The sequence below is a fragment of the Nestor notabilis genome, unplaced genomic scaffold (genome assembly GCF_000696875.1).
Source record: "Nestor notabilis isolate BGI_N333 unplaced genomic scaffold, ASM69687v1 scaffold4167, whole genome shotgun sequence".
NCBI classification, from domain to species: domain Eukaryota; kingdom Metazoa; phylum Chordata; class Aves; order Psittaciformes; family Psittacidae; genus Nestor; species Nestor notabilis.
In genome coordinates this window covers 1-23,220 of record NW_009937667.1, presented here as the reverse complement: position 1 = coordinate 23,220, position 23,220 = coordinate 1, and the positions used below count along the sequence as shown (strand labels likewise).

General features: G+C 45.5%; 1 protein-coding gene across 1 annotated transcript; it reads right to left on the bottom strand.

Moving 5' to 3' along the window:
• Positions 1–7,632: 7,632 nt before the first annotated feature.
• ERP27 (endoplasmic reticulum protein 27) lies at positions 7,633–19,617 on the bottom strand (the record flags this gene model as incomplete). The annotated part of the gene is made up of 4 exons (XM_010018923.1): positions 7,633–7,677; positions 8,372–8,569; positions 16,451–16,576; positions 19,504–19,617. Coding segments are annotated over 4 exons (483 nt in total), but the record flags the coding sequence as incomplete, so codon positions are not given.
• Between the last annotated feature and the right edge of the window lie 3,603 nt (positions 19,618–23,220).

Here is a 23,220-nt window from a genome sequence, read left to right as displayed (position 1 = left end):
CAAAGGAAACACTCCTGCCTGGATCTTCAGGAAGCGGGTACAGATGCGAGTCAGAGAACATTGGTGCCATACACGGCAATGGGCAAGGAGCAAGGAGCAGCTCCCAAGCAGCTCATCTTGGGAGGGTTGAGGGTCCCAGCAAGGATGTGGGAGCATGTTATGAGCAGGACCACAGTATCCCTGGCATGACAAAGATGAGGATGCAGCCCAAAACTTAGTCTCACAAAACCAGTAGCACCATTATACCTTAGAGATCATTGCCCTGCTGTCAGGTGTGTTTGAGCACTTGGAAGTGGGGACAAGGCAAGCAGACACAGGAACCGCCTCATTTTCGTAGGAATGGCCACAGAAATAATCCCATCCTATCATGTAAAATGCTGGTAAAGCAGTTTTTAAATGTCCTCTATACACTTTATTATTAAAAGAAGGAGGAGTTTGTTGTCCTAGAATACAGAACCAGACCTGCCAAGAAGGACTCCACTGAAATACCAGCTGCAGGACTCAGAACGCTAACAGAAACCTCTGGGTGAACAGGGCCCCAAGGGCAAGGCAGCTAATACATTCCCACATGTTGCTAAAGTCTTGCTTCATCGCAACTCTGCTCCAGGGTGCCCGGTCACTTATCTTTGTTTTCCCTTTGCATGGGATATTTGCTCTTTTTAAAAGGGAGTGCCTGAGGCACGTGCTATGTGGCAGGCACCTTCCCTTGGGAGCAGCAGGGTTATGCCTGGGACAGAGCTGCCTCCAGAGCATGAAGTGAGCAAAAAGAGAAATAAAATCATAGCAAGGGTCAGAGGGTCTGTCACCCACACAGAGACAGGGAGCCAGTGGCAAGGAGGAAGGGGCTTTGTACCCTTGAAAGTCTCCACACTGCTGAACAGACTGCAAGGCAGAAAGAGGAGACCTTCGTTTGGGATCCTGAGAACAACCCTGAAGGGGTGATTCGTAGGTCACTCTACTTCTGCCTGCTTCTCTGTGGGAGGATTGCATCTTTCCAGAATGCTCTGTATCTCTGTGCAGTGGTGGTGAGTTACCAGGTCACAGGAGAGATACCAAAGACCATGCTGTCTCCATGCCAGGGAACTGAAAGACGGAAGCAGTTGGAAGACCCATTAGCTGTGGCAGCATCCAGACTCCTGGGTGACAGATCAGATCAGTGAAAAGAAGACTGACAACCATTTAAAGATTATGATCTTTTGATATAAGCATTGCTAGCTCAGTTACAGAATCAGAAATAGCCTTTCACTTTAACAATCCCTTCTTTTCTGCTACTGTCTTGCCAAGACTAAAATGTACCAAGCAGATCTCGTTAACATTTTCCTCTTACCTGCCATAGATATTGTTTAATATGCAAAGGTATTTTCTTAATATCTTTGAATATTATTTAAATAACTAATAATTACTTAGCGTGATATTATGAAATTAATGTGCAACTCTCTCTTCCTAATGTCTTTTTAACAAAGTATTTGCTTTATTGATAGAATATCAACAAGGGAGAAAGCCTGAAAACATTGCTACAGAAAGGGTTTGAAATCCAGGATGCCCAGGGATCAAAGAGAGCACTGCAACTGCATTGGGAAAGCCATGTGGCAAAGGAGCACATTCCATCAGCCTCCATAAGGATAAGGCAGTTGTTCCAGAAGGAAAGCTCTCACTGGCAAAGAGTGAGAGATGGAGAGAAAGCAGTGATCCAGATCTGTTCAGCTTCAACTGTACCAAACTAGAGCAGTCAAAAAAGGCAGCTTTTGATTCGTGGCAAAAGACTGCCATTCCAACTTACGACAACAGCCACTGGGAGTCACGGGGAGATGGAGGATGAAGAGAAACTGTGACCATGTGCATAAGGCTCAGGAGATCTGGATGCAGGAGATCTGGGCTCTCTCTCCAGCTCTGCCCACAGGCTTCCTCAACAACCTGGGTTAAGTTACTGTCTCTCTCTTCTGTTTGTCAGCCAAAGAACTGAAATAATTAGCCAAGGAAAATAAAGTCTTGATTACAATAGGAAACCATGAAATAGCCTAGGGCCAACTCCCACATTGAATTCCAAAATGCCAAAAAATACTAGAGCACAACAGATTTATACTGCAAGTATCATGCCTGTATTTTAAAACACCGTCTTTTGGGCATACAGCCCTGTGTTATTCAGTGGATAAGAAAACAGATGAACAGTTTTCCTTGAGGTTATTATTCTATTGATTCCAGTGATGAATAGCAACAAAACAAAAACCAGGAAAACTGCAAGATCCCATCCTGCTCTCCTGATAGCTGAGGACTTGGCATTTCTCTGCAGTTGGCCGCACAGACCAAGGAACCAGAAGTGGGCTGCACCAACGCTAGTTATGTCTTCTGCTACTATGGAAGTAATGACTGTCTCAGACCTGCCTGAGGAAGTTACAAATAGTAACACCACCAACACCTCAGCCAAGATAAAAAGCAAGAAATAATGCTGGTGATGTAGGCATTATATAAACCTCATGACATGGCTGGTATAGAGTTATAAAGTCCCTAACACTTTGATGAAATGAGGACTCTGGCCTAGGAAGAGAGATAGGTGGGAGACATGAAGGGTATATAGTACTTAGGGATACACAGGGATAGGGAGAAACCTGGAGTGCACACACAGCCCATGTGTTTAGGCTGGAAAGTGAATGGGTCTGGCTTCTCACCCTGTACATGGACTCCTAACCTGGAGAAATATGCTGCTTGGCGGCTCGTGGGACCAGCCTTCCAATCTGGATCTGTAGGTACATTAGTAGAGAAGGAAGAAATTCAAAGGGGAGGAAAAATACTTTCTTCTTCAATGTGCATCTTGCGGCTTTGCAAGTTTTTCCACTGAGAATATTCCTCTGACGTTTCCTTAGTGACTGAGCCAAAACTGGTCAAAGAGGTACTTGATTCACAGCCCCAGAAAAAACACTGCTATGTTTTTCTCTCCATCATTATCAGTTCCCTGTGGTACCCACCCAGCACCTTCCCTCACTGACCCTTGCCTGTCCCTTGCCGCATCACCTCTTGAGCAAGTCCTTTCCTTCTCCCAGATCAGCCTCTGGCTCTTCCCTGCCCTCCTCTTTCACGGTCCTGCAAACCACTTCCCCAGTTGCATCCTTCAGACAATATTTCCCCCTCCTATGTCAACTGCCCCACCTCTTTCCCAGCCCATGGGCTGCTGTTAGTGGTAGTGAGGGGGAAGCCATCCTGTGTGGAGGTGCAGAGTGACTAAGCCCTGTGGTCTCTCCACCTGTAAGAAAGGGTTTGCTTCTAATATTGCTGCCTGATTTACTGGTTCAGCTTCCTTCCAGATGAACAGAGGTGTCAGACAGCTTTTATTCTAAGGAGGACAACAGTTCCTGCTATATCTTACACTACATCTTCACCATTACCTCTCCGTCCTGGGACCCAGCCCTCACATCTAAGGAAAACATACTTATTTTATGCTACCATAACAGCTCAAGGGGATAAAACACAGAAATGTTAGCCCCCTTGCTGAACCTCCAGGCCTTTGTAATTTTCTGCTTTTGGAGGCATTCAAATCCTTTTTCACCCAGGAAGAATGCGAAGTTGCATCTTCCACAGCACAACCCAATTCCCTGTTGCCTGTGGTAAAGGTGGCAGGTCTCACACCCATCTGCAGCCTTGCTTTGCTGTCAGGCAGGATCAGCTGCTCTCTTGTCTATTTTGAATGTCCCTTGAGTTCAGGCACTGCTGCAGAGCAGGGGCTCTCAAACCATGGTATCTCCATAACAGTGAAGGGAATAGGAATCCCCTCCTACTTCCCTCTGTAAGTTTGCCTCCAGCACTTCCTCCCTTGAAAACCAGCCCAACCTCTCTGGCCAGCTCAAAACATCTGGTCTAAGTACATCACAAATTCAAGTCAGATAGATAACACAACAGGGACAAAACCCAAAACAAGAAAACAAACAAGAGATTGCCCCTTCATAACATTATGCCTCTGGTTTCTACTTTGGATGCTCCACCACAGTGGCTAAGCCCACCAAAGCTGCATCGCAGAAGACTTGGAGCACAGGAACTAGTGCAGACCCCCTGGCTCCACCACCACTGTTGTCTGTGCCCAGGGCATCCTGAGTGCAGCACTGCAGGGCTGCCTGTGCTGTGCAAGTCCCAGAGAGTACGGCAGAGCAACTGGAGAAGCAGGAGGCTTTTCCTTGTGGCTCCCAAGGTTGTTGGTTAGGTGCAGAGCTCTGGAAGGTGCAGAGGGAATGAAACTCCCCAGTGTACATAATGAAGCTCCTGAAAAGCTGTCCCTATAATTAGCTGTGTACACAGCGAACACGGTCAACGGGGACATTGCTTTTTCTCCCAAGCTTGTTTGCAGAACCAGAGCTTCATTCATGTCCTGTTTTGTTTCCCTCTAGCACTGAGGAAGAGTCACGTCTCTGTGCCCAATTCCTGCAGCTGTTGTGTCCATACAGGACCAAGACAAGAACCTCAGGCACCCGTGGACCAGACCAGTTCCCCACACACTGTCTGGTCTGGACCACAGAGGTGCGTGACACTGGAAGCATTTACAGTGTCAAGACTCCTCACAGATTGTCTCTGCAGAAGACCTTCCCACTCCATCTTTCTACAGAGAAAGCAGTACAACCCTGCCTAGGGAAAACAAGCTACAGCCATAAAAAAAGAGCAATTTTCACACTGAGGGAAAGCAGAATGTTTGCTGGGAGATACTGCCCTGTGTGTTCTAGGACTGGTATAAACGCAGGAGTTCAAAACCGTCACACCCCACTGACATGGGATGTTGGAAGGAGTTTGCTCTGCCTGAGCTCTGGGCCAGTGTGAGGTGAGCCATCCCTGATCCTCAGTGCTGCAGCATGTGACAGAGTCTGGGATGAGACCCTGTTGCTCCCCAGCGCTTCAGAGGGGCTGAGCCCTGTGCTCACACTCTTACACAACCATAGGGTCAGATACAACTGATCCTCCCACCACGATGTCCTTTACGCAGGGCACATGTAGGCCTGGCAAGCCTCATGCATTCCACAGGGATCTCCAATGCCAAAGTTTAGACTTCATTCATGCTCTTCTAGTCCAGCACTACAACCTCAGCCCACACCCTCGGGCTCAGCCACCAGCCAAAAGCAGCAAGACATTCTGACACTTCAGACTTCAGCCTCCTGCCCTCAGAATCTATCCTGTACTTCTGCAGACCTTCTTCAAAGCACAAAAGCCACAAGATCATCCAGCAGATTAGAGGCATACGTATTACCACTAGACACACGCTCACCCAAGAGGTCATCTGGTGCAGACAGTTCTTTTCCCTGGCCCTACTGATGGTGAGGGCATGCTTTGCTCTGCTCACCAACAGCATCTCCTGAGAAAACTCACTGAGCAGTAGAGAAACTATGCCAGCAGGCAAGGCCCCGCATGCCAAGGAGTGCTGCTGAGAAGCAGTCTTCACTTGCAGGTCCAGGACCAGCATGTAAATCCAGTGCACCAAACACAGTGGCAGGTACGTGACCACCCTGAATAGTCTTGTGCTTGAAAGAAAATGACACTTAAAAGATCTGCAGAGATGGCTCACTCCATCTGTCACATGAACACTACACCCATGCACCAATCCCGATGGCCTCGTAGGTTCCAGCTGATGATGGTGACACCTCCACTTCTGCAACTACATGCTAGTGGCACAAAGTCACTGTGAAATGACTGCCTAGAAGAGAGGACACCCAAGTAAAACAGTTTTATGGGCTGAGGGCAGGTGCCTCCACTTTTACCAGCCTAAAGAAATAAATATGCAGTGTAATGCCCCAAACTCACCTCTCCCTTGGCATCCTCACTGTTATAATCCAGCCGTGCCCAGAAGCAATACTACAGGTTCTCAGAGGCCACATGCAAACCAGAGGTTAGGAAGCACTCAGCTGTGACAAGGGGAGAACTGAACAGAGGTTGGTTGCCTCTCTCCTCTCCTTGCTGTTCCCCTGCTCTTTCCTGAACTGCCTCATTTAGGAAACAATTCTTGGCTACATGTTGACCATGGAGCTTCTAAGACCCCATAGTGCCCACTGCCTTGCCTCTTAGAGGAGAGGTCCCTGAGCAGGGCAAGAGTTGCCCAGCCTTGCCAACATCAGGCACAATCCTGAATACTGTTTTGGTCACATCACTCTTCCTTGGAGATGTGTAGCAATTTTGATTCCCCATACCAACTGTTACAGCACTGGATTTGCTTTAGATAAGCAGAGTAGAAGGGACAATAGAGCACTGGAGGAGCTAAGTCCAGCTGCATGGGAAACAGAACCTTAGGGAAACAAAAGACATTCGCTTGCCCCTCATGGAAAAGGCAAGAGCTAACACAGGGCTGGCACCTGTCTCTCTATTGTACTGAGAGCCTTCCTCATGGCCCTCATCATGGTGGCTGGTGTTTATTTTGCATCCTTTCCAGCTCCTGGCTTCTCCCTCTGTGGTGGGGAGCTGTGTTTGCCTCATTTGCAAGAACAACTTCTTTCTATTCCCAGTTCTTCTCCTTGGGTCAATCCCTGAGAAAGAGCTAAGTAAGATTTCTCAGCTCTACTCCTCTTCGGCTCCCTGTCCCAAGCCAAGTCTCTCAAGCCCTGAGAGACAATGCAGTCACTGTTTGACTGAAGCAACCATGCTTCATGCCAAAGGATGCTCAGCCAAGTATGAGGCAAGCCTACTGCATGAATCCAGTACAGCAGCACACGGATGGCTCATACCCCTCGCCTGCAAAGTCCCCATCCCCTGTACACCAGCACTGGGACCTCTGTGGTGTCTGAGGTCAATAAACAGACATTAGCCTTTCCCTCTAATGTAATGTGGAGATATCCCCTATCTTGAGATGCAACTTTTCACTGCCCTTTCGCCACAGCTCCCATTCCTCTTAGCCTCAATCTGCATCTTAGGCTCATTCATTTTTGCTTCACCAGCTCAGATCTGCTGTACCCAGTGCTGTTCCGATCCCAAACCTTCACGGAAATCTCTCGTCTTGCTGGAAATATCTGTTGATGATGGGTACAGTTCCATGCGGAATGATTCTTAGCAACCAATCCAACTGGTTAGGCATTGCAAGCCTGGTTAAATTCAGAAAGTGAAGATTTTTGAGCTTCTTCACTCAGAAATACACAGGCTTTGTCCTTAAGTGAAAGACATGGAGAGTAGGAAATTGCGTATTTGCATAAAAAAAATCAGGCTATTCACTTTCTGCTTTATTTAGTAAAATAAATGGAAAAGTTCATGTGACATCAAGCATCCAATCTGTTCCTCGTTTCAGGAGAAACCTGAAAACTGAGAAATGGTGGAACCCAGCATGGCACCAAAAGAAAAGAGAATGAGGGAAACACCTCTGGGAACTATGTGCTTTATCTTTGTTATTGCCACTTTGCTGTATCACAGAGCTGGCACGGAAGGACACAGTGTAAGGCAATACCAGAACTAGTGGAGTACTGAGAAAATGAGAGCTGGAGCCAAAAAATTAGAGAGAAAAGAGATTCCTAGAAAGGACAGACAGCATATATGTACATGGCATGGAGATGGGAATCTGTGACTGACTTGGCCCCATAATCCTACCATGCCAGTAATTCCTGAGCTGTGGGGCTCAGTGAACGCTTCAGACACCAGAAACAGATGGCTCTGGGCACAGACATTCTGTTGGCTGAGAAAGAATCATAGTTCCTCATTGGGAGCCTTCTCCTCAAGTTCCTCTTCTCCCTAAAACACATCAGAGGCATGAAGTCAGTTTTGATGTTGCTCGATTTCTTCAGCATTGTGATAAAAGGAAACAAACCAACTGGAACACCTCCCTCTGCCTTCTATGCCACTGCCCTGCATATCCCATTTCAATTGCACAACAAAGAGTACTGACACACAAAGCCTCTGTGCTATAAGAGTATGAGCCTTGACAGAGAGAGTTCTTAACACTGAATGAACATGGAGATTAGATTATCCCTCTCCCAGCAGAGACGTCTGGTAGAGTTCTGAGCCTTTGCCTGTATACTCTGTTCTGTGGCCTTCTTGACAGATTTCTTTCCTCTCCATGCCACTCTCCCTCCGACCCTCTCATGTGCTGGCTTCCTAGTGTCCAAAAGCACCCTTCACTCTGTCTCCCATCTGCTGTTCCCAGAAAACAGATGCTTCACTGACACCTTCATACGGTTGCAGAGGCCAGTGAAGTCTTCTTGCTTTAGACTAGAAGGCAGAAATCAGCGAGAAAGCAGCTCTGCAGACATCCATCTCTGCTTTCCTCTACATTCAACATTTTTCTGATATCCAGGTGAAATGAAAAAGAAAGAGGAAGGTGGCAGGGGTGGGGAGGAGTTGAAGAAAATGAAGAGAGACTTGTGAGCAACAGCATTGTCCTACAAGATACTAGGTTTCTGTAGATCGTACAGAATTTCCCCGCTACCTTCTCCATTCTTTCTAAGAAACCGTTACAGAAGTCCTGTACGCGCTCAACGGAGACTTCATCCAGAGTCAAGACATCCTGCTCCTCATCTGGTGCATTGAATATAGCCAGAGCTGGCAGCTGGGACTTCTTCAGTTTGAAGAATGACACTGTTCGTTCATTGCTCTTCAAATTAATGTCTACCAGGATAAAGAGAATCTGTGATGGAAACAGAAGAGGAAATGTGAGCAAAACAGAAAGTGAGAGAGAGAACAGCCCCCCAGACAGTGATCATATGAACATTAACAGTAATGTTTTTATAAAGAGTTAGAGAAAGCCTACCATACTCTGTTAGGACATCACTTTCCTCTGCCACTAACTGCTCCACACAGTGTATTTTTCTGTAGTTTATGAAGTCCAGTCTTACACTACCAAATAAAATGTCTTCTTTCACCTTCTTTAAAAATATATCTACACTATGGCAAGAAGGCAATTTCCACTTCGATTCTTCTAATACTTAAGGAAAGAAGATGTCTTTTGTCTTAGTGGCACATGTGAAAGAAGCTGCTTATTCTCCTTGCATGCTATTTGGATAAGATCACATCCATGCAAGACCCAGAGTGGCAGAGTAAAAAGGTGTTTTGGTGTGTAAAAATCAAACTCAATTGCAAGAATGTGGAAGTGAAGTATAGGGCAGCAGGAACCTTGTAATGGTTTAAGCCCAGCCGGCAACTCGGAACCACGCAGCCGCTCGCTCACTCCCTGCCTTCTTCCTCCTCCCGCTCCCAGAGGGATGGGGAGGAGAATCGGAGGAATGTAACTCCCACGGGTTGAGATAAGAGCACTCCAGTAACTAAGTTATAATACAAACCACTGCTGCTACCAATAATAATGATAATGATAAGGGAAATAACAAGGGGAGAGGACACAACCGCTCACCACCTGCTGACCGATACCCAGCCCAACCCGAGCAGTGATCTGGGCCTTCCGGGTGACTCCCCCCAGTTTCTATCCTGGGCATGATGTGCTGTGGTGTGGAATAGCCCTTTGGCCAGTTTGGGTCAGGTGTCCTGTCTCTGCTTCCTCCTGGCTTCCCCTCCTCCCTGACAGAGCATGAGACTGAGAAAGTCCTTGGTCACAGTAAACATCACTGAGCAACAACTAAAACCATCGGTGTTATCAGTGTTGTTCCCAGGCTGAAAGTCAAAACCACAGCACTGCACCAGCTACTGAGAAGGAGAAAAAATGACTGCTGTAGCTGAACCCAGGACAAGCCTGCAAGGATAAGGACATGAGAGAGCCAAGACAAAGGATGCATTTAAGTAAGCTGCAGTGAATAGAAATGAAGATACAATCATTTAGGAAACAAGAGTTGGTGGCAAGACACCAATGTCCATATAGCCCAGCTCAGTGGAGGATTGTTCAGACCTGGGGAGAGAAGCCCAACAATGATCAAGCAAGGATAAGAATAACCTACAGTTTTCTGGGCTCATGAATAGTCTTGGAGAGCAAGATCAAGACAAGGATTAGGATTCCAACATATGATTCACTGGCACAGGGTACCCAGAGAATCTGTGGCTGCCCCATCCCTGGCAGTGTTCAAAGCCTGGGTGGACGGGGCCTGGAGGAACCTGATCTAGTGGAAAGTGTCCCTGCCCATGGTAGCAGGGATGAAACTGCATGAGCTTTAAAGTCCCTTCCAACCCAATCCCTTCTATGATTCAATAGTATAGATTTATCAGAATTGGTGGCCAGCTCCATGGTTTTATTTTGAGAATAAGTTTTGACTGAGATCTTACAGGTGGAATTGGTATAATTTTATTTTTTTTAATCCAAAAGATTAACAATAAAATATACAGCTATCTTAAAGATCTTCATTAAATTATCTGTTCATGCTATGTAAAACCATTATACAAAAATTTTAGAAAAGAAAATAAAAAAAACCAATTGAAAAATCTAATCAGTGACCTGATCAAATAGATTCCCTTGGCTGCTGACATGCAAGTGAATGAAACAAACGTCCAGTTAACATCCACCATTTTATCTTCTCTTTATCCTGTGCAGTCTACAGGGCCTAGCATATTTAATATACTTATGGATGTGGATATAACTTAGTTTACAAAAAAAAAGAGGAGTTTAAAAAAAGGAAAGCAACGCAATGTGAAGATGATGTGTTTGGTTCCCAGGCTGTGACTCATGTTTTTCTTTCTTTTTGATCAAGAACACTCAAGTTAGTTCAAAACTTTTTCCTCTCTAAAAATAAACTTGATAAATCTCAAATTCTTTATTAAACTTGTGTTGTATAAAACCCCAAATATATCTGGAAACTTTCCTAGGCAACAGCCTATGGGAAGGATGGATAGTTAGGCTGGTGTAAGGTTTAACTCCAATTAATCACTGCAATACAGAAACAGGAATAATACCTTTCACTAGATATGTGGTTATTTACCACTTGCAATTTCTATTCCACAAGCCAACTGTACCCCAGGGGCAACAAGCTGGTGAGCAGACAGGTTGTGGAAACTTTTCCCACAGCGCTAAATTCAGCCTCTTCCAGGATAAAACACCAAGCTAGAGAAGGGCCACAAATCTAAAGGTCACAGGTCTAAGGACCCAGTCTAAGAAGCTTTTAGCTGGAGCATCAATACCTATGTTTTAGGGCTCTCCTTCCAAGTAGCAAGCTGGAAACAGAGGCCAGTGTTTGAGAGAAGCACTTTCAGAGGGTTGGTACAGATGGTAATATAAATAAATATTAGTGAATATTCTTCACTTTATCAAGCTTCCAGCCTTTGTAAAAAATCCCAAAACTAAAAAGGTGTACGTACTTCATCTATGAATACAGAGAATAGAGTAAGAACAGAAGAATAAAAAGTTTGGGGTTTAGAACTCCAAACACCTTCTTCCTTACAAAAGAAAACAAAAACACAAAACCCACTGGGCCTCAGCTAGAAAGGCTGAGATGTCATCATTCACAGCTCCCGACTTGGATCTCTCTAATGACTCACACTTGGCTCATGGAGTTACAGGATGCCAAAGCTCAGCAAAAGTTTCCTTCCCCTCATATTCCAAAAATACAAGAGAGATGGCAATTGCATTTGTCCACTGTCACTTGAAAGAAGACACCTTAACGCTTATCCCATACGTTTTAGAATGACACATTCCTGGGAGGTGCTATGACGTGGGATGAATCCTCCTTCAGCAAAAGGACATGCACCCTATGCTGGATGTGCTCCAGGGGTCCTGCTAAGACTGTGTGGACTCAGTCACACCTGTGAGGCAGTCTGTAAGGTGTGTTGGTACTGAGGCCACAAGCATTGGAAGCCTGGTCTCCTCAGCAGCTGGAAACCAAGCAAGTTTCTCAGTGGGGGCATTCCCATGATAGATGCCAGCTGGTATTTTCTCATGAGGAATTTATTTTGTTCAGAGACTCCCAGCCAGCTCCAATCATAAAGAATGAATGCAGTGACCATGGAAAATTACACTGGCCATGAGACAAGAGTTACCTTGCTAACATCTGACATCTAGATCTTAGTCTTGTGTCAGCCAGTCATTTACGTAACCTCTACAATAAATGGTGGCAGGCACATTATTCCACCTATTTTAGAAGGAAAGGAAGGACATGTCCTTCTCTACCAGTGCTGAAAGGAGCCTAAATCTTTTGCTTAGACAACTTACCAAAGCTATAATTCACAAAAAAATATCCCGCTTACGATGCCAACTGTCACGTCACTGCTAGAAACCAGGTAGTTCCATCCCAAACAGAAAGTTCGTTTTCTATTTCGTACTATCCTGTTCAATAGCTGGGTTGATTGGGGTTTTTTTGTTATTTTGAAATAATTTCCATGAAACTGTTTGATTTTGTAGCAATCTTCTTGCCTGTGTTCAGAGGTCTGCTGCTACAGGCAGCGATGGATCTCCTGCATGGATTAGGAATTCCTGGCATAAATTCTGCCCTTCACACATGATATTATCTGTGCACTGTCACCTGCAAATTTCTCTTTCTGAGAAAAGATGGAAACTTTGGTGCCATCTTGGTGTCTTGACAACTTGATTCCTGGCTGAGTGCTTTTAGAACATCAAGTTCCTGGTAAATACTAAGATATGGAATGATGTTATTGCCCAAGGAATTAAAGTTAATTGCAAATAGCACTGCAACGGTAGAAACCAATTTGATGTAGCTTAGTTTTTCCTCTAAGATAAACAGGAAGAATGATCAAGCCTCATGTCCAGTGGTTGATTTTGAGCTTCATGAAGCTGCAACCTCCATTCTTTGAGGAGACTGTATAAGCAAAAAGATTAAGTTCTGTAGACTGAGTAATTTCTTACATAGCTTGCACAGTACAGCAGAGAAAACCAGAAACATCAGTCATGAACTAAAAAAAAAACAACCAAAACAAGTTCACTGCAGATATTGTTACATGACATACACAATCCACATTTACAGGCTCCTCCGGTTATGGCTAGAAGAGGCATGTCTAAATATTATCTCTCTCAGTTCTGGGGCCATCAATGTCTGACAAGAAAAATCAAGTGTGAATGACTGCCTGCAAAAGAAAGGGCACCATCCTTTCATTTCCATGGATGTACTCCAGAAGGATTCTCAGGAGTTTCTCAGAACCGATTTCTAAATAGGCCTACATATAAAGCACAAGGGACTTTGCAAACATCTCTATCCAAATAATTCTGACATTGTAAACCACTTATATCAGTTGCAGCAAAAGTTGCCTTTGTAATTCCCAACATCACCTTATTGAAACTTCTGCAAACATCCATGAGGTATGCCAGCTGTAATTGACATGTTATGCTCTGATATTGTGGAAAGAATATTGAAGATGCTTATGTTAATTTGGCTCAGCAATGCAAACCCTGACATTTCCTTTCCAGCAGAAAGCCTAGACTTTTGGCAGTGCTTTCCCAAACACACACATATTTGGTTGCAGTGGGATCCTTCAAGAAGGCTGGTGGGTTCACTCCTGCAGCTGCAGTGCCCTGAGCTCTGTGTGTTCACTCTTACCCACCCACACTTGTTTCAACTTCTGCTAGAAAAGTACCATATTCTTAATCTTGTCAGCTCTTGCTGTTTTAGCATCACCTAACCTTCACATTTTCTTCTCCAGGAATCAACTGCTCTAAGATACTGATGCTCAGAGTGCAGTTCAGGCTGTTTTCAAGTAACAGTCCTCACCATACGGCCTCATGGACCCTCCAGCTGAAAATCGCAGTTTCCTCTCAGGCAAAAATGAAAAGATCATAAACCAGAGATGAAGGGACTATAATCCAGGAACTGGCAGATGAATCATTTCCTCATGATCCATTAACAGTTGGACTTGATGACCTTAAGGGTCTTTTGTAACCTAAATTACTCTATTTTCTTTGGTTTTCTTCATTCTTTAGGGTCAGTCACTCAGCAGAGGCAGTTCCAATTCATCTCTCCATCAATGCGGGCAACAAATGTCTCCTCTCCCTCTACCTGATGATGACAATGACAAGGACTCCTCTTCCCTCAGAGCAAAGTATAGATGTGTGAAAGGATTGGTACCCCTTCTCCTGCTGGGGAACGCTCTTGAGGCTCTGTTTGTGTTCTGCACTGGCTTGTAGAGAAGTTGCAACACACACACAGTCTCCCCACTCTGTTCTGGCACTCTGCAGTCACTGTAAAGCGCTGATGGATGCAGTGGTACATGCTCACAGGGAGCCTAAACACCTCTCTACTGCACAGAGATTCCTTGCTTGAACTATTGACAGCACTAACCCCTCTGCACAAACAAGCCTTTCACCAGCAACCCACAGGCTGTGAATTATTCACTGGTAATCCTGAATAAAATTCAAGTCAAGAATCTTGCATTTATTCACAGACAATCTGTGAGCTGTAAAAAGGCAAAATCTACTCATTACTTTACTTATTTTGAAGTAAATGTGAGTTAACTTGGTGATCCTGACAACAGATAACTCCACTTAAAATTAGCTAGCAGAGATTTCCATGGTCTGTGAATTATTCACTGGTAATCCTGAATAAAATTCAAGTCAAGAATCTTGCATTTATTCACAGACAATCTGTGAGCTGTAAAAAGGCAAAATCTACTCATTACTTTACTTATTTTGAAGTAAATGTGAGTTAACTTGGTGATCCTGACAACAGATAACTCAGAAAAATTAGCTAGCAGAGACTTCCATGGTATTGTGCAGTAGCTGCTTCTGATACCCAAACTAACTGATGTCTTTCTACATGTCAGAGCAAGAAACAAACCTAAGACAAACCCTTATTCCATACTGTCTGCTTATTCCTTACTATCTAGCTCTAAGACCCAGAGGGGTCCTAGTTCTCTCTTACTGCTTTGTAAGAGGGCAGCACAAACCACAATTTACTCCTCAGAGTGGCACTCCTTTATGAAAAACAACTTATTAGACTCTAAGTCCCTTCATCTACATGTCCTTCAGTGCCACTGCAGTAGAAATAATTAGTCAAATCCCCACATCTTTAATCTCTGTTTCTACTACAGGGAACTTCTAGACTGATTTGGTGGGAAACTTGCCTGGATGAAGAATAATAAAAATACATTAGATTTGGCTTGCTGGCAACCCATAACTTATCTGGACTTTGGTAGAACATTTTATCCAATGTTTTGTGAAGTATTTCTAGGAAAATTATTCACATTTTCTCAGCTCTAGGCATGCCACATGAAGAGAAAGCTAGCCGCAGCTGCATCAGCGAAGGATAGTGATGCTAAACGGTAATGTGCTATGTTAGAGGAGTTAGCTGCTTGGAGGGGGGAGACCTGTATCAAACGCTGCTGTTCATGGAGGACAGTGCTAGTGGGGTCACTATAAAACACATCTCACATGAGGCGGCTGTCATTTTTCAGATAAGCAACTTTTATCACTACGTCTTCGTCAAAGCAAAACACTTTTGAAAAGACCTTTTGACTTTGATGCATGGTTTCTGCCTGATGTCTTGCCAGTGGGACAGATGGCAAGGTCCAAAGTAGTCTCAAGACTCTAGAGGCGCACAGCTCTGAAATGGCCCCTCCATTTGAGGATGATTATATACTTGATTTTTAATCTGCCCCTTCAGTACCACAAACAGATGCACGTCAAAGCAAAACACTTTTGAAAAGACCTTTTGACTTTGATGCATGGTTTCTGCCTGATGTCTTGCCAGTGGGACAGATGGCAAGGTCCAAAGTAGTCTCAAGACTCTAGAGGCGCACAGCTCTGAAATGGCCCCTCCATTTGAGGATGATTATATACTTGATTTTTAATCTGCCCCTTCAGTACCACAAACAGATGCACGCAGATGTTCTTGTTCTCAAACCACAACTCTTTCCAGCTCCACACATCACCCAGGAAGATCTCTTCCACTGCCTCTCAGCTCAGCCTTCCCTCCTGCTGTGATCTTCTGCCTCCTCCCTTCTAATCTTCTCCTTACCCCAAATGCCTTCCTTTGCTTGCCAGTTCCTTCCTCTGTTCCCTGGACACAAATTCCCCTGTAATCCAGCTGCTGGCAGAGAATCAGCCATGGGATGATTTACTATCTGGGAAGCTCTGTCCACAGTGGGGTGGGAACCAGACAGAATTTCTCTGAAAGACCCCATCAATCCCATCACCTTAGTGTGGGAAATCTGACAAACCTACTCGCAAGTCTTTTAAAAACAGTTCTTTCCCCAGGATACAGCCAGAAGTCTAAGGGTTAAGAATCACTGCAACATTAATTGCTATCACTGGTCACTTATATAATGCTCCTTGGCATCTTGAAGGCTGTATATACAAAATCATCTCTCACACCAGTGGAATGCAACCATCACCAGAATGAAGTGCAGCAGCTGTTTGTCATCTCCCAGTACAAGAGAACAAAACTGGACCAGAAGCAAGGAAGTACATAATGTCCCCCTGAGGGAGCAGAGGAGAAGGATACAGAGGATGTTTTCCCCACAGGGAGGAAAACTGGTGAAAAGTGAACAGATCCAAGCCCTCCACTTAATTATCCAACCAATTCTCTTTTCCTGCCACTTGGCTTTGCTGCCCTAATCCACAGAGAAGGAGATAATGCCATCCCCATCTTCTAAAGAAATCACTGCTCGACAAATCTCTGTTTGGACTTACCTTTCCCTTGAAGAGCTCTGCTGCCTCCCGATATCTGCGCATTTGCTCGGGGTACTTTGGGGATGTTTTGTCTGTGATCAGGAGAAGGTGAAGCTGGAACGAACTCTGCATCACACCTATTGCTGTCTGCCGAGAACATAGCCACCACAGACAGAGAGAGAAAAACACACAGGCCACGAGATTGAGAACATTCAATCCACATTGGTTGCAGCACTGAAGGGACACTGGTCCTCATGTCTCAGCTTAGATTTCTTTGCAAATCAGCCTCCCAAACACGACATCTCTCTTTAAAGCAGAAGAGATCCAATCTGGGTGCTCTGTGGAAGCACTTAACCTCATGACTTTGCTTATTCCCAGGATGAGAGTCTGAAGACCACAAGGATTCATCACTGGCCTCAGGATAGTCAGAGACTAGGAAGGGGGACTTCCTGGATACAACAGGCTGAAAACTAGGGGGCCAAAGAAGATGAGAGGGAAGGCCAGCCAACACTGACCATAAGGGTGCCCTGAACCACTGAGATCCACCACCTGGCCAAAATGGGAGCAAGAAAGTGGGAAGGATTTGTAGTGTCAGGGTTGGTGTCTTTCCTTATTTCTTTAGCATTAAGCTGTGTGTAGGATGGAGATGAGGCCAGAGTTTCAGCAATGCCAGGGCCTGGGCATTCTGGAGTGCTGAGAGTTAAAACTGCCTCCGCAGTCTCACAGGGGGAGACCTGGAGCCAGCTGTTCTTCATCCCCTGGGTAAAGGCCAAGTGGGCAGCACACAGCGGCCCTCTGTGAAGGAGACAGTGCTGGCACTGCCCAAGAAGGTGCTGCACCATCTTCGGGCATTCACTCACTCACTCACTCATCACTTTGCTTCTCCTTCTACCCGCTTCCTGCAGTCCTGCAGCCTCTCCCTCAAATTAAACACCAGTCCGACCAGAGCTGCTGCCTCCCCGTGCCACCGAAACCACAGAGGTGCAGACTGTGCAGCTCACTGTCAGTGGGAGAAAAAGTTTCCACACGCTCCAGGAGTAATAAGGAAAGGGTCAGGGAGTGCACGCTGGCAAGGGCCATGCATCACAAAGCATCTAGTTGTTGAGAGCCAGGACTCTGCCATTAGCCTCACGCTTATGGGGTATTTTGTATCCCTTCACTTCTCTGGTGGTGTGCAGATGGGGCAGGGGAGAATAGAGGGAGTGCAAACCGAGGCTGGAGAGCATTAGAAGACCTCATGGGAGAGGACGGGGCTGAAGGTGAGGGTGAAGCCACCCAGCACCAAGGGTCATGACAAGTCTGGGCTGAGAGCAGGCAGTCCTGGAGAGCAGCTCCTTCTGCAGCTCCACAAAAAGGTGTGCCTGTCCAAGATGTGCAAGAGCAATCAGCAGAGCTCATCAGCATGGCTGTGTCACATCTGACTCTCCTGGAAAGCCTAAAAATGCCTGAAGTATGTGGGAGAAACAGTAAGGGCCCCAGGATGGGGAGGGAAACTCCTGGCAGCACTCAGTGTGATCCCGCTGCCCGGCAGCATTCTTAGATGTAAACAGCATATGCACTGGGAATAAATATTTACCAAAAACCAAGCTACAGCAGTGGAGCTGGGAGGGCTTTGGGCTGGAGACTGCAGGAGACACCGTCAGCTCCAGCACCTTGACAGGATTCCAGAGCATCTGTCAAAAAAACTGGAACAACGTGTGTACTGCCAGTCAGGGCAGAGGGGACCAGCTGAACAGCTCAGGGCTTCTCTGTCAAGGGAGACAGCTTGGGTGCTGAATGGGATGCCACGGAGCAAGAGCCCAAAGCATCAGCAGAAATGCGTGAAGAAAGAGTCATGATCTAATTAATTGCTAAGAGATGCAGTGGAAGCTCCAGGGGTTCAAAAGGCCTGGGCAGTTACAAAGATAACAAGAATGTCCCTGCTGACCTAACTTGAGTGTTCACTGCAAGGATAATGGGATAGGATGAGGTTCTTCTGTCCAAAAATACTCTGTAATTTTGAGATTAGTTTTTCACACTGTTTAGCAAGAGAAAAAATATCCACTTTTTTCTTTCTTTTTTTTTTTTTAAACAGAACTTCTCCAGTATTTCATCGTGGAAACAAAATGTTGCATTTCCAAAACAAAATGGTCTCTCTACTGGCAGGCTGCAGCTAAACTGAGGAATTTGTCAGCCCTCTTACCTGAACCTCGGCATCAGCTTGAAAAGATACGGCTTTGAAACAGGTTGGGACATTCTCCTTTCAGTAAATTGAGCCAGGTCAACACTGTTACAGCTGTCCAGCAGTCTGCAACAGACCCCATCAGCAATAATAAAGTCTCAGCCTTGCAGCCACTGGGACTTCTAAGACCTATTGAATCCACAGCAATGCGACCAGTGAACTGCTGAGATTTCAGAGGAGCCTAAATCCTTGGTTACCCTCTAAAGCGGGAAAGAGCGCTGGCACCCTGCCACTGCCAGTCAGATGGGTGAGCTAACGAAGATGTCCAAAGTATGTCTGACTTTTTTGTTGTTGAACTGATGAATTCTGAAGTAAGGGATGGAGGGAATGGGAAAAATTTTGCTTGGGAAGTTTCCAACCGACTCTTGAATATGCCTTCAAATAAGCCAGATTTACGTCAAGCCATGTGTGCTGCTGGGCCATGAAGAAAAGTCTGCCTTCTGGCAGTTAGTCACTCAAGCTCCCATGTTTCTCTAGGCTTCTCAGTCAAAGAGAGGGGATCTGGCTGAGAAGAGTCTGCAGGCACAGCACAACAAGGCAAATACCATGTTGGGAGGAAGCAGCGCTGCTAAGGAGTGGTAAGAAATGGAGCTCTCGGCCCACCAACACCCCAAATTTACTGGAAAACTAAATGAACCACCACGTCTCCCTTCCTCCCTCCACCCCACTCTCATGTCCCTGCACAGCATTTGCTTCCAGTCCCCATGTGGAGCCTCAGCAGAGCTGTGTGCCTTCTCCCATCCACGTGCCACAACCCTCACACACATCTGGGTATGCAAACTCTTGGACCGGAGGATGTCCCTGAGGAGGAGGCCAAGGGCCAGGGTGAGGGCTGTGAGGAGCTTGTAATTACCACAGGGGTGTACTCTGTCACCAGGCGGAGCTCGTTGATCCGGATGAAACGAGTCATCTTCTCAGCATCGATATCATTGTTGTTCATGTCCAGATCCTTACGCTGATTGTCTACCTGAAGACATGCAAAGACACCTACAGTCAGAGCTGTCCTCTGCTCACATCGCCCCCTCCATCAGACGCACTGATGGCACTCACTCACAGAGACACCTACCCCTGGGACACCACCACCCTCTCCCCATCACCACATAATCCTCAATTCTGGAAGTCCAGCACCTACGGAGACCAGCCTGCACTTCAAGATAAGGATCTTCCACTCTCTTTCAGTTTCCTAAAGACAAGGCAAACTCATGGCATTACAGAAATCACCAAGGACTCCAGACATCCCTACAATATCCTCTCCTGATGCACTGGAGACAGGAAGGATTAGCTGATAAACTATTCTAGGTGTTGTGGGGAGAGACACTGAAATAGCCTAGCTCCTAGCATCGATTCTGGCTTTACATTCCTTTTCAAAATCTTTATCTGTTGATTCTATTTCTTCTGCAAGTAATAAACATTGGCATGGGCCTGTGTGGATTTTCTGGAAACCTTGTGCAAGCAGGAAATCTCTCCAATAAAAAGAGAACATTTTTCCCCAGTACAGCAGGGGGGAAAAAAAAAAAAGAAAAAGAAAAAATATCAAGCACAGCACATTTTATCTATAAAGGAAAATTCCCCCTGCACACATCTCCCCACACACCCCAAACTTCCTTCCTCCCTCCCCTCAGATGATGTAATTTTACTGAGGTTTTTGTGACCTTGTAAACAGAAAAAAACCCAAACAGTCAACCACTGAATGATAGCTAAAGCACCTGAAGGGGCAGAGTTGCTGTGCAGTACATGCAGGACATGACTGAGTGGAGCCATGAGGACACTGGGCTCTGATGCATAATAGGATCAAAGTTTGGGATTTGAAGGGCTTCGATACACATGTTGAATGAGGTTCTCGGGGCTAAGGAAAAGTCCACATGCGTACCCCATATTTTACTCTCTGCATCTGTAAAAACCTCTGGAAGTGCTTGTGTTAGTTTTCCCATTGATGTGCAGACATCTAAAGCCCTTTTTGCTGTTCTGTGGTCATTTGAAGAGTCTTTGATCTGGTAGGGGGCCACAGCGCCCTGTCTGGCAACCTAAACTGGTGCTTTTCAGACCGTACAGCCTCATTCCTCTCACAGATTTTCCTTCTGCATAAAACGAAAGGGCAGCTCTACTCAAGTAGATTAGATGAGGCCAATATGACACCTTGGTGGGTGAGAGCAGACAGGCCTTGGGAACCAATCTAAAGCACTCCAGACTCCAGGAAAAGTCTTCTCTTGACTTTCATGGGCTTCTGAAAACACCTGATTTCCATTTTGGGATAATAACTTCTTAAATCTGTGCTCAACATTTATGATTTTAAGGAAATAAGGCTGGGAAATAGCCTGCATGTAATAGTTGAAGCTCTAGTCAAAATGTCTTTATCACTCCACATAACTAGCTTGCTAGCATCTGTTAATTGTGTTCTTTATAGGTCTATCAGTCCGGATTCCTCGCTAGAACAAATCAGTTTCCCTTCACCATATGCAAAGTGTCACCAGCTGACAGCAGCCCATCCTACTACTGTAATTATGGTTTAAACTTCTAAGCATTCTAAGTGTTTCATGCTCCACAAAAGCAAAATAAAAGTGAGTTTATGCTTCTGATTCACTGCTATCCTGGTCACACGTCTTTGTATTCTTCAAATAAGTATTTGATTCCAAGTTCCTGTTTCAGTTCTTTTTCTCTTTTCATCTCTGATCCCTTACTCCTACAGGGTATTCAGCACAGAATAAAAGGAAAAATGATGTATTTGAATAACTCAATTTAAGAAAACCTGACAATTAGATAAGTGAGTTGTCAACCACATTTAAACCTGACTAGTGTATTAGTTTCCTGGTTGGTTTTTATTTTATTTTGTTAGGATTTTTTCCCCCTATTAAACAAGAGTTCAGCTGCAAAAACTGGACTGTGAACAAAGAATATTCAATATATAATCCAAATTCCAACAATCCAGACATTTTCTTTTATCAGACACCCTCCCAGTGCAGTCATCCTCACCACAGTGAAAAACAAAGGATCTTTTCAGTACTTTTGGAAGAAAATCATCGTGACTAAGAAACAAAACTGAGATGGTTGTCGCTTCAAATTGCAACACCTGCACATAGCAAATAAAAGGTTAAATAAAAGGACCTGCCTACCTATTGCTCATTCTTAGATCATCCTCTTTGAATTATTTGGGTAATGCCAGTGGTAAACACGGTGCAGGAAACAGTGAGAAAGAAAGGGGAACAAACTGGCTTTGTCCAGTCTTAGGCCAACCTGGATCTAGGACTTGGCCAAGCTGTCATATTTAGTTTCTGTAGTGCACACAGTGTGTCTCCATTGCACTCCCCTTCCCAGGGTGTGCTTAGAGCTCTGGTGACACAATAAACTTCACTGGCTTTTAGGACACCTTGTGCTGCCGAGGGCCCCTCTCCTTCTCAGATACACCTCTCTCTCCAGTGGTCTAGTGCCACACTTGTGTGAGAAGGGGCCACACCAGGAAATGGATATAACCAGTAGAATACTTACTCTTAGCTTTCTTAGGCACTCTTGAAGCAAGTACACAGCCCTTCCCAATATCGTCTCTTTAAATTTCAGCAAACATAGCTTTAACTTCAGTGAGGCACCAGCACTTACAGCTGGATGCAACTGTGTCCATCCCTAAGAAACTGCAAAGTAACATTTTTAATGGGCCCATGCCCAAAGCATATTTAGGGAATAACTGCAAATCACAGTATAGCAGACAGAAAAAGTGTTTGGGACTACTTCTGGTGGCAGAGCATGTAGGACTGCAGAGACCCGGTCCAGATCTGTTTTCAGTCACGATGGAAAGGTTGTGCACTGAGTGAAGACAGCTTTGCCTGTCTGAAGTGATGCTTGGCAAGATTCGGTACCCTGCCTGCAGTGTTGCTCTGTTGTAATGTGGCCTCTAAATGCTCTTCATGTGTCTGAGGAGCCTTACCAAAATCACGGGGACCCCATCCAAGTAAAACTAAGTTCCAGGCAGGCTACTCAGAAACATAGACACCATTCTTTGCACTGGGTGCTGGACCAGATCCATAGGGCCAACACTTAAAATGGATAATCTTATCAGGTGTAATAAATGTTGCATATTTTGGTGATGGGCACTCTGCAAGTGAAAAGCAAAAGGCCTCTTTGGGGCAGGAAGCTCTACAGAAGAGCTTTTAGGCAGGCAGGCAGTGACTGTCAATGACAAGCCTTTTTGTTTATTTTGGATTGCTCTAAGGTGCCTGCCCCGGGCAGGGACCCCTTCCACTAGAGCAGGTTGCTCCAAGCCCCTGTGTCCAACCTGGCCTTGAACACTGCCAGGGATGGGGCAGCCACAGCTTCTCTGGGCACCCTGTGCCAGCGCCTCACCACTCCCATAGTGAAGAATTCCTACCTAATGTCTAAGAGATGAGCAGTTTTAAACTTCTCTATCACTACTACCTGGAGATTTCACTTCTCTACCGTGACTGCGGGCAGGTCTTTAGCACTTGCCCTAGAGCCCCTCTTATCAAACCCAGCGGGCAGGGAAACTCCTAACTCGAGGAGGTGATACTGGGGATACAGCTTGTTGCACGACAGCCTGTTTCCCGAGGCGGGAGCTGCTCGG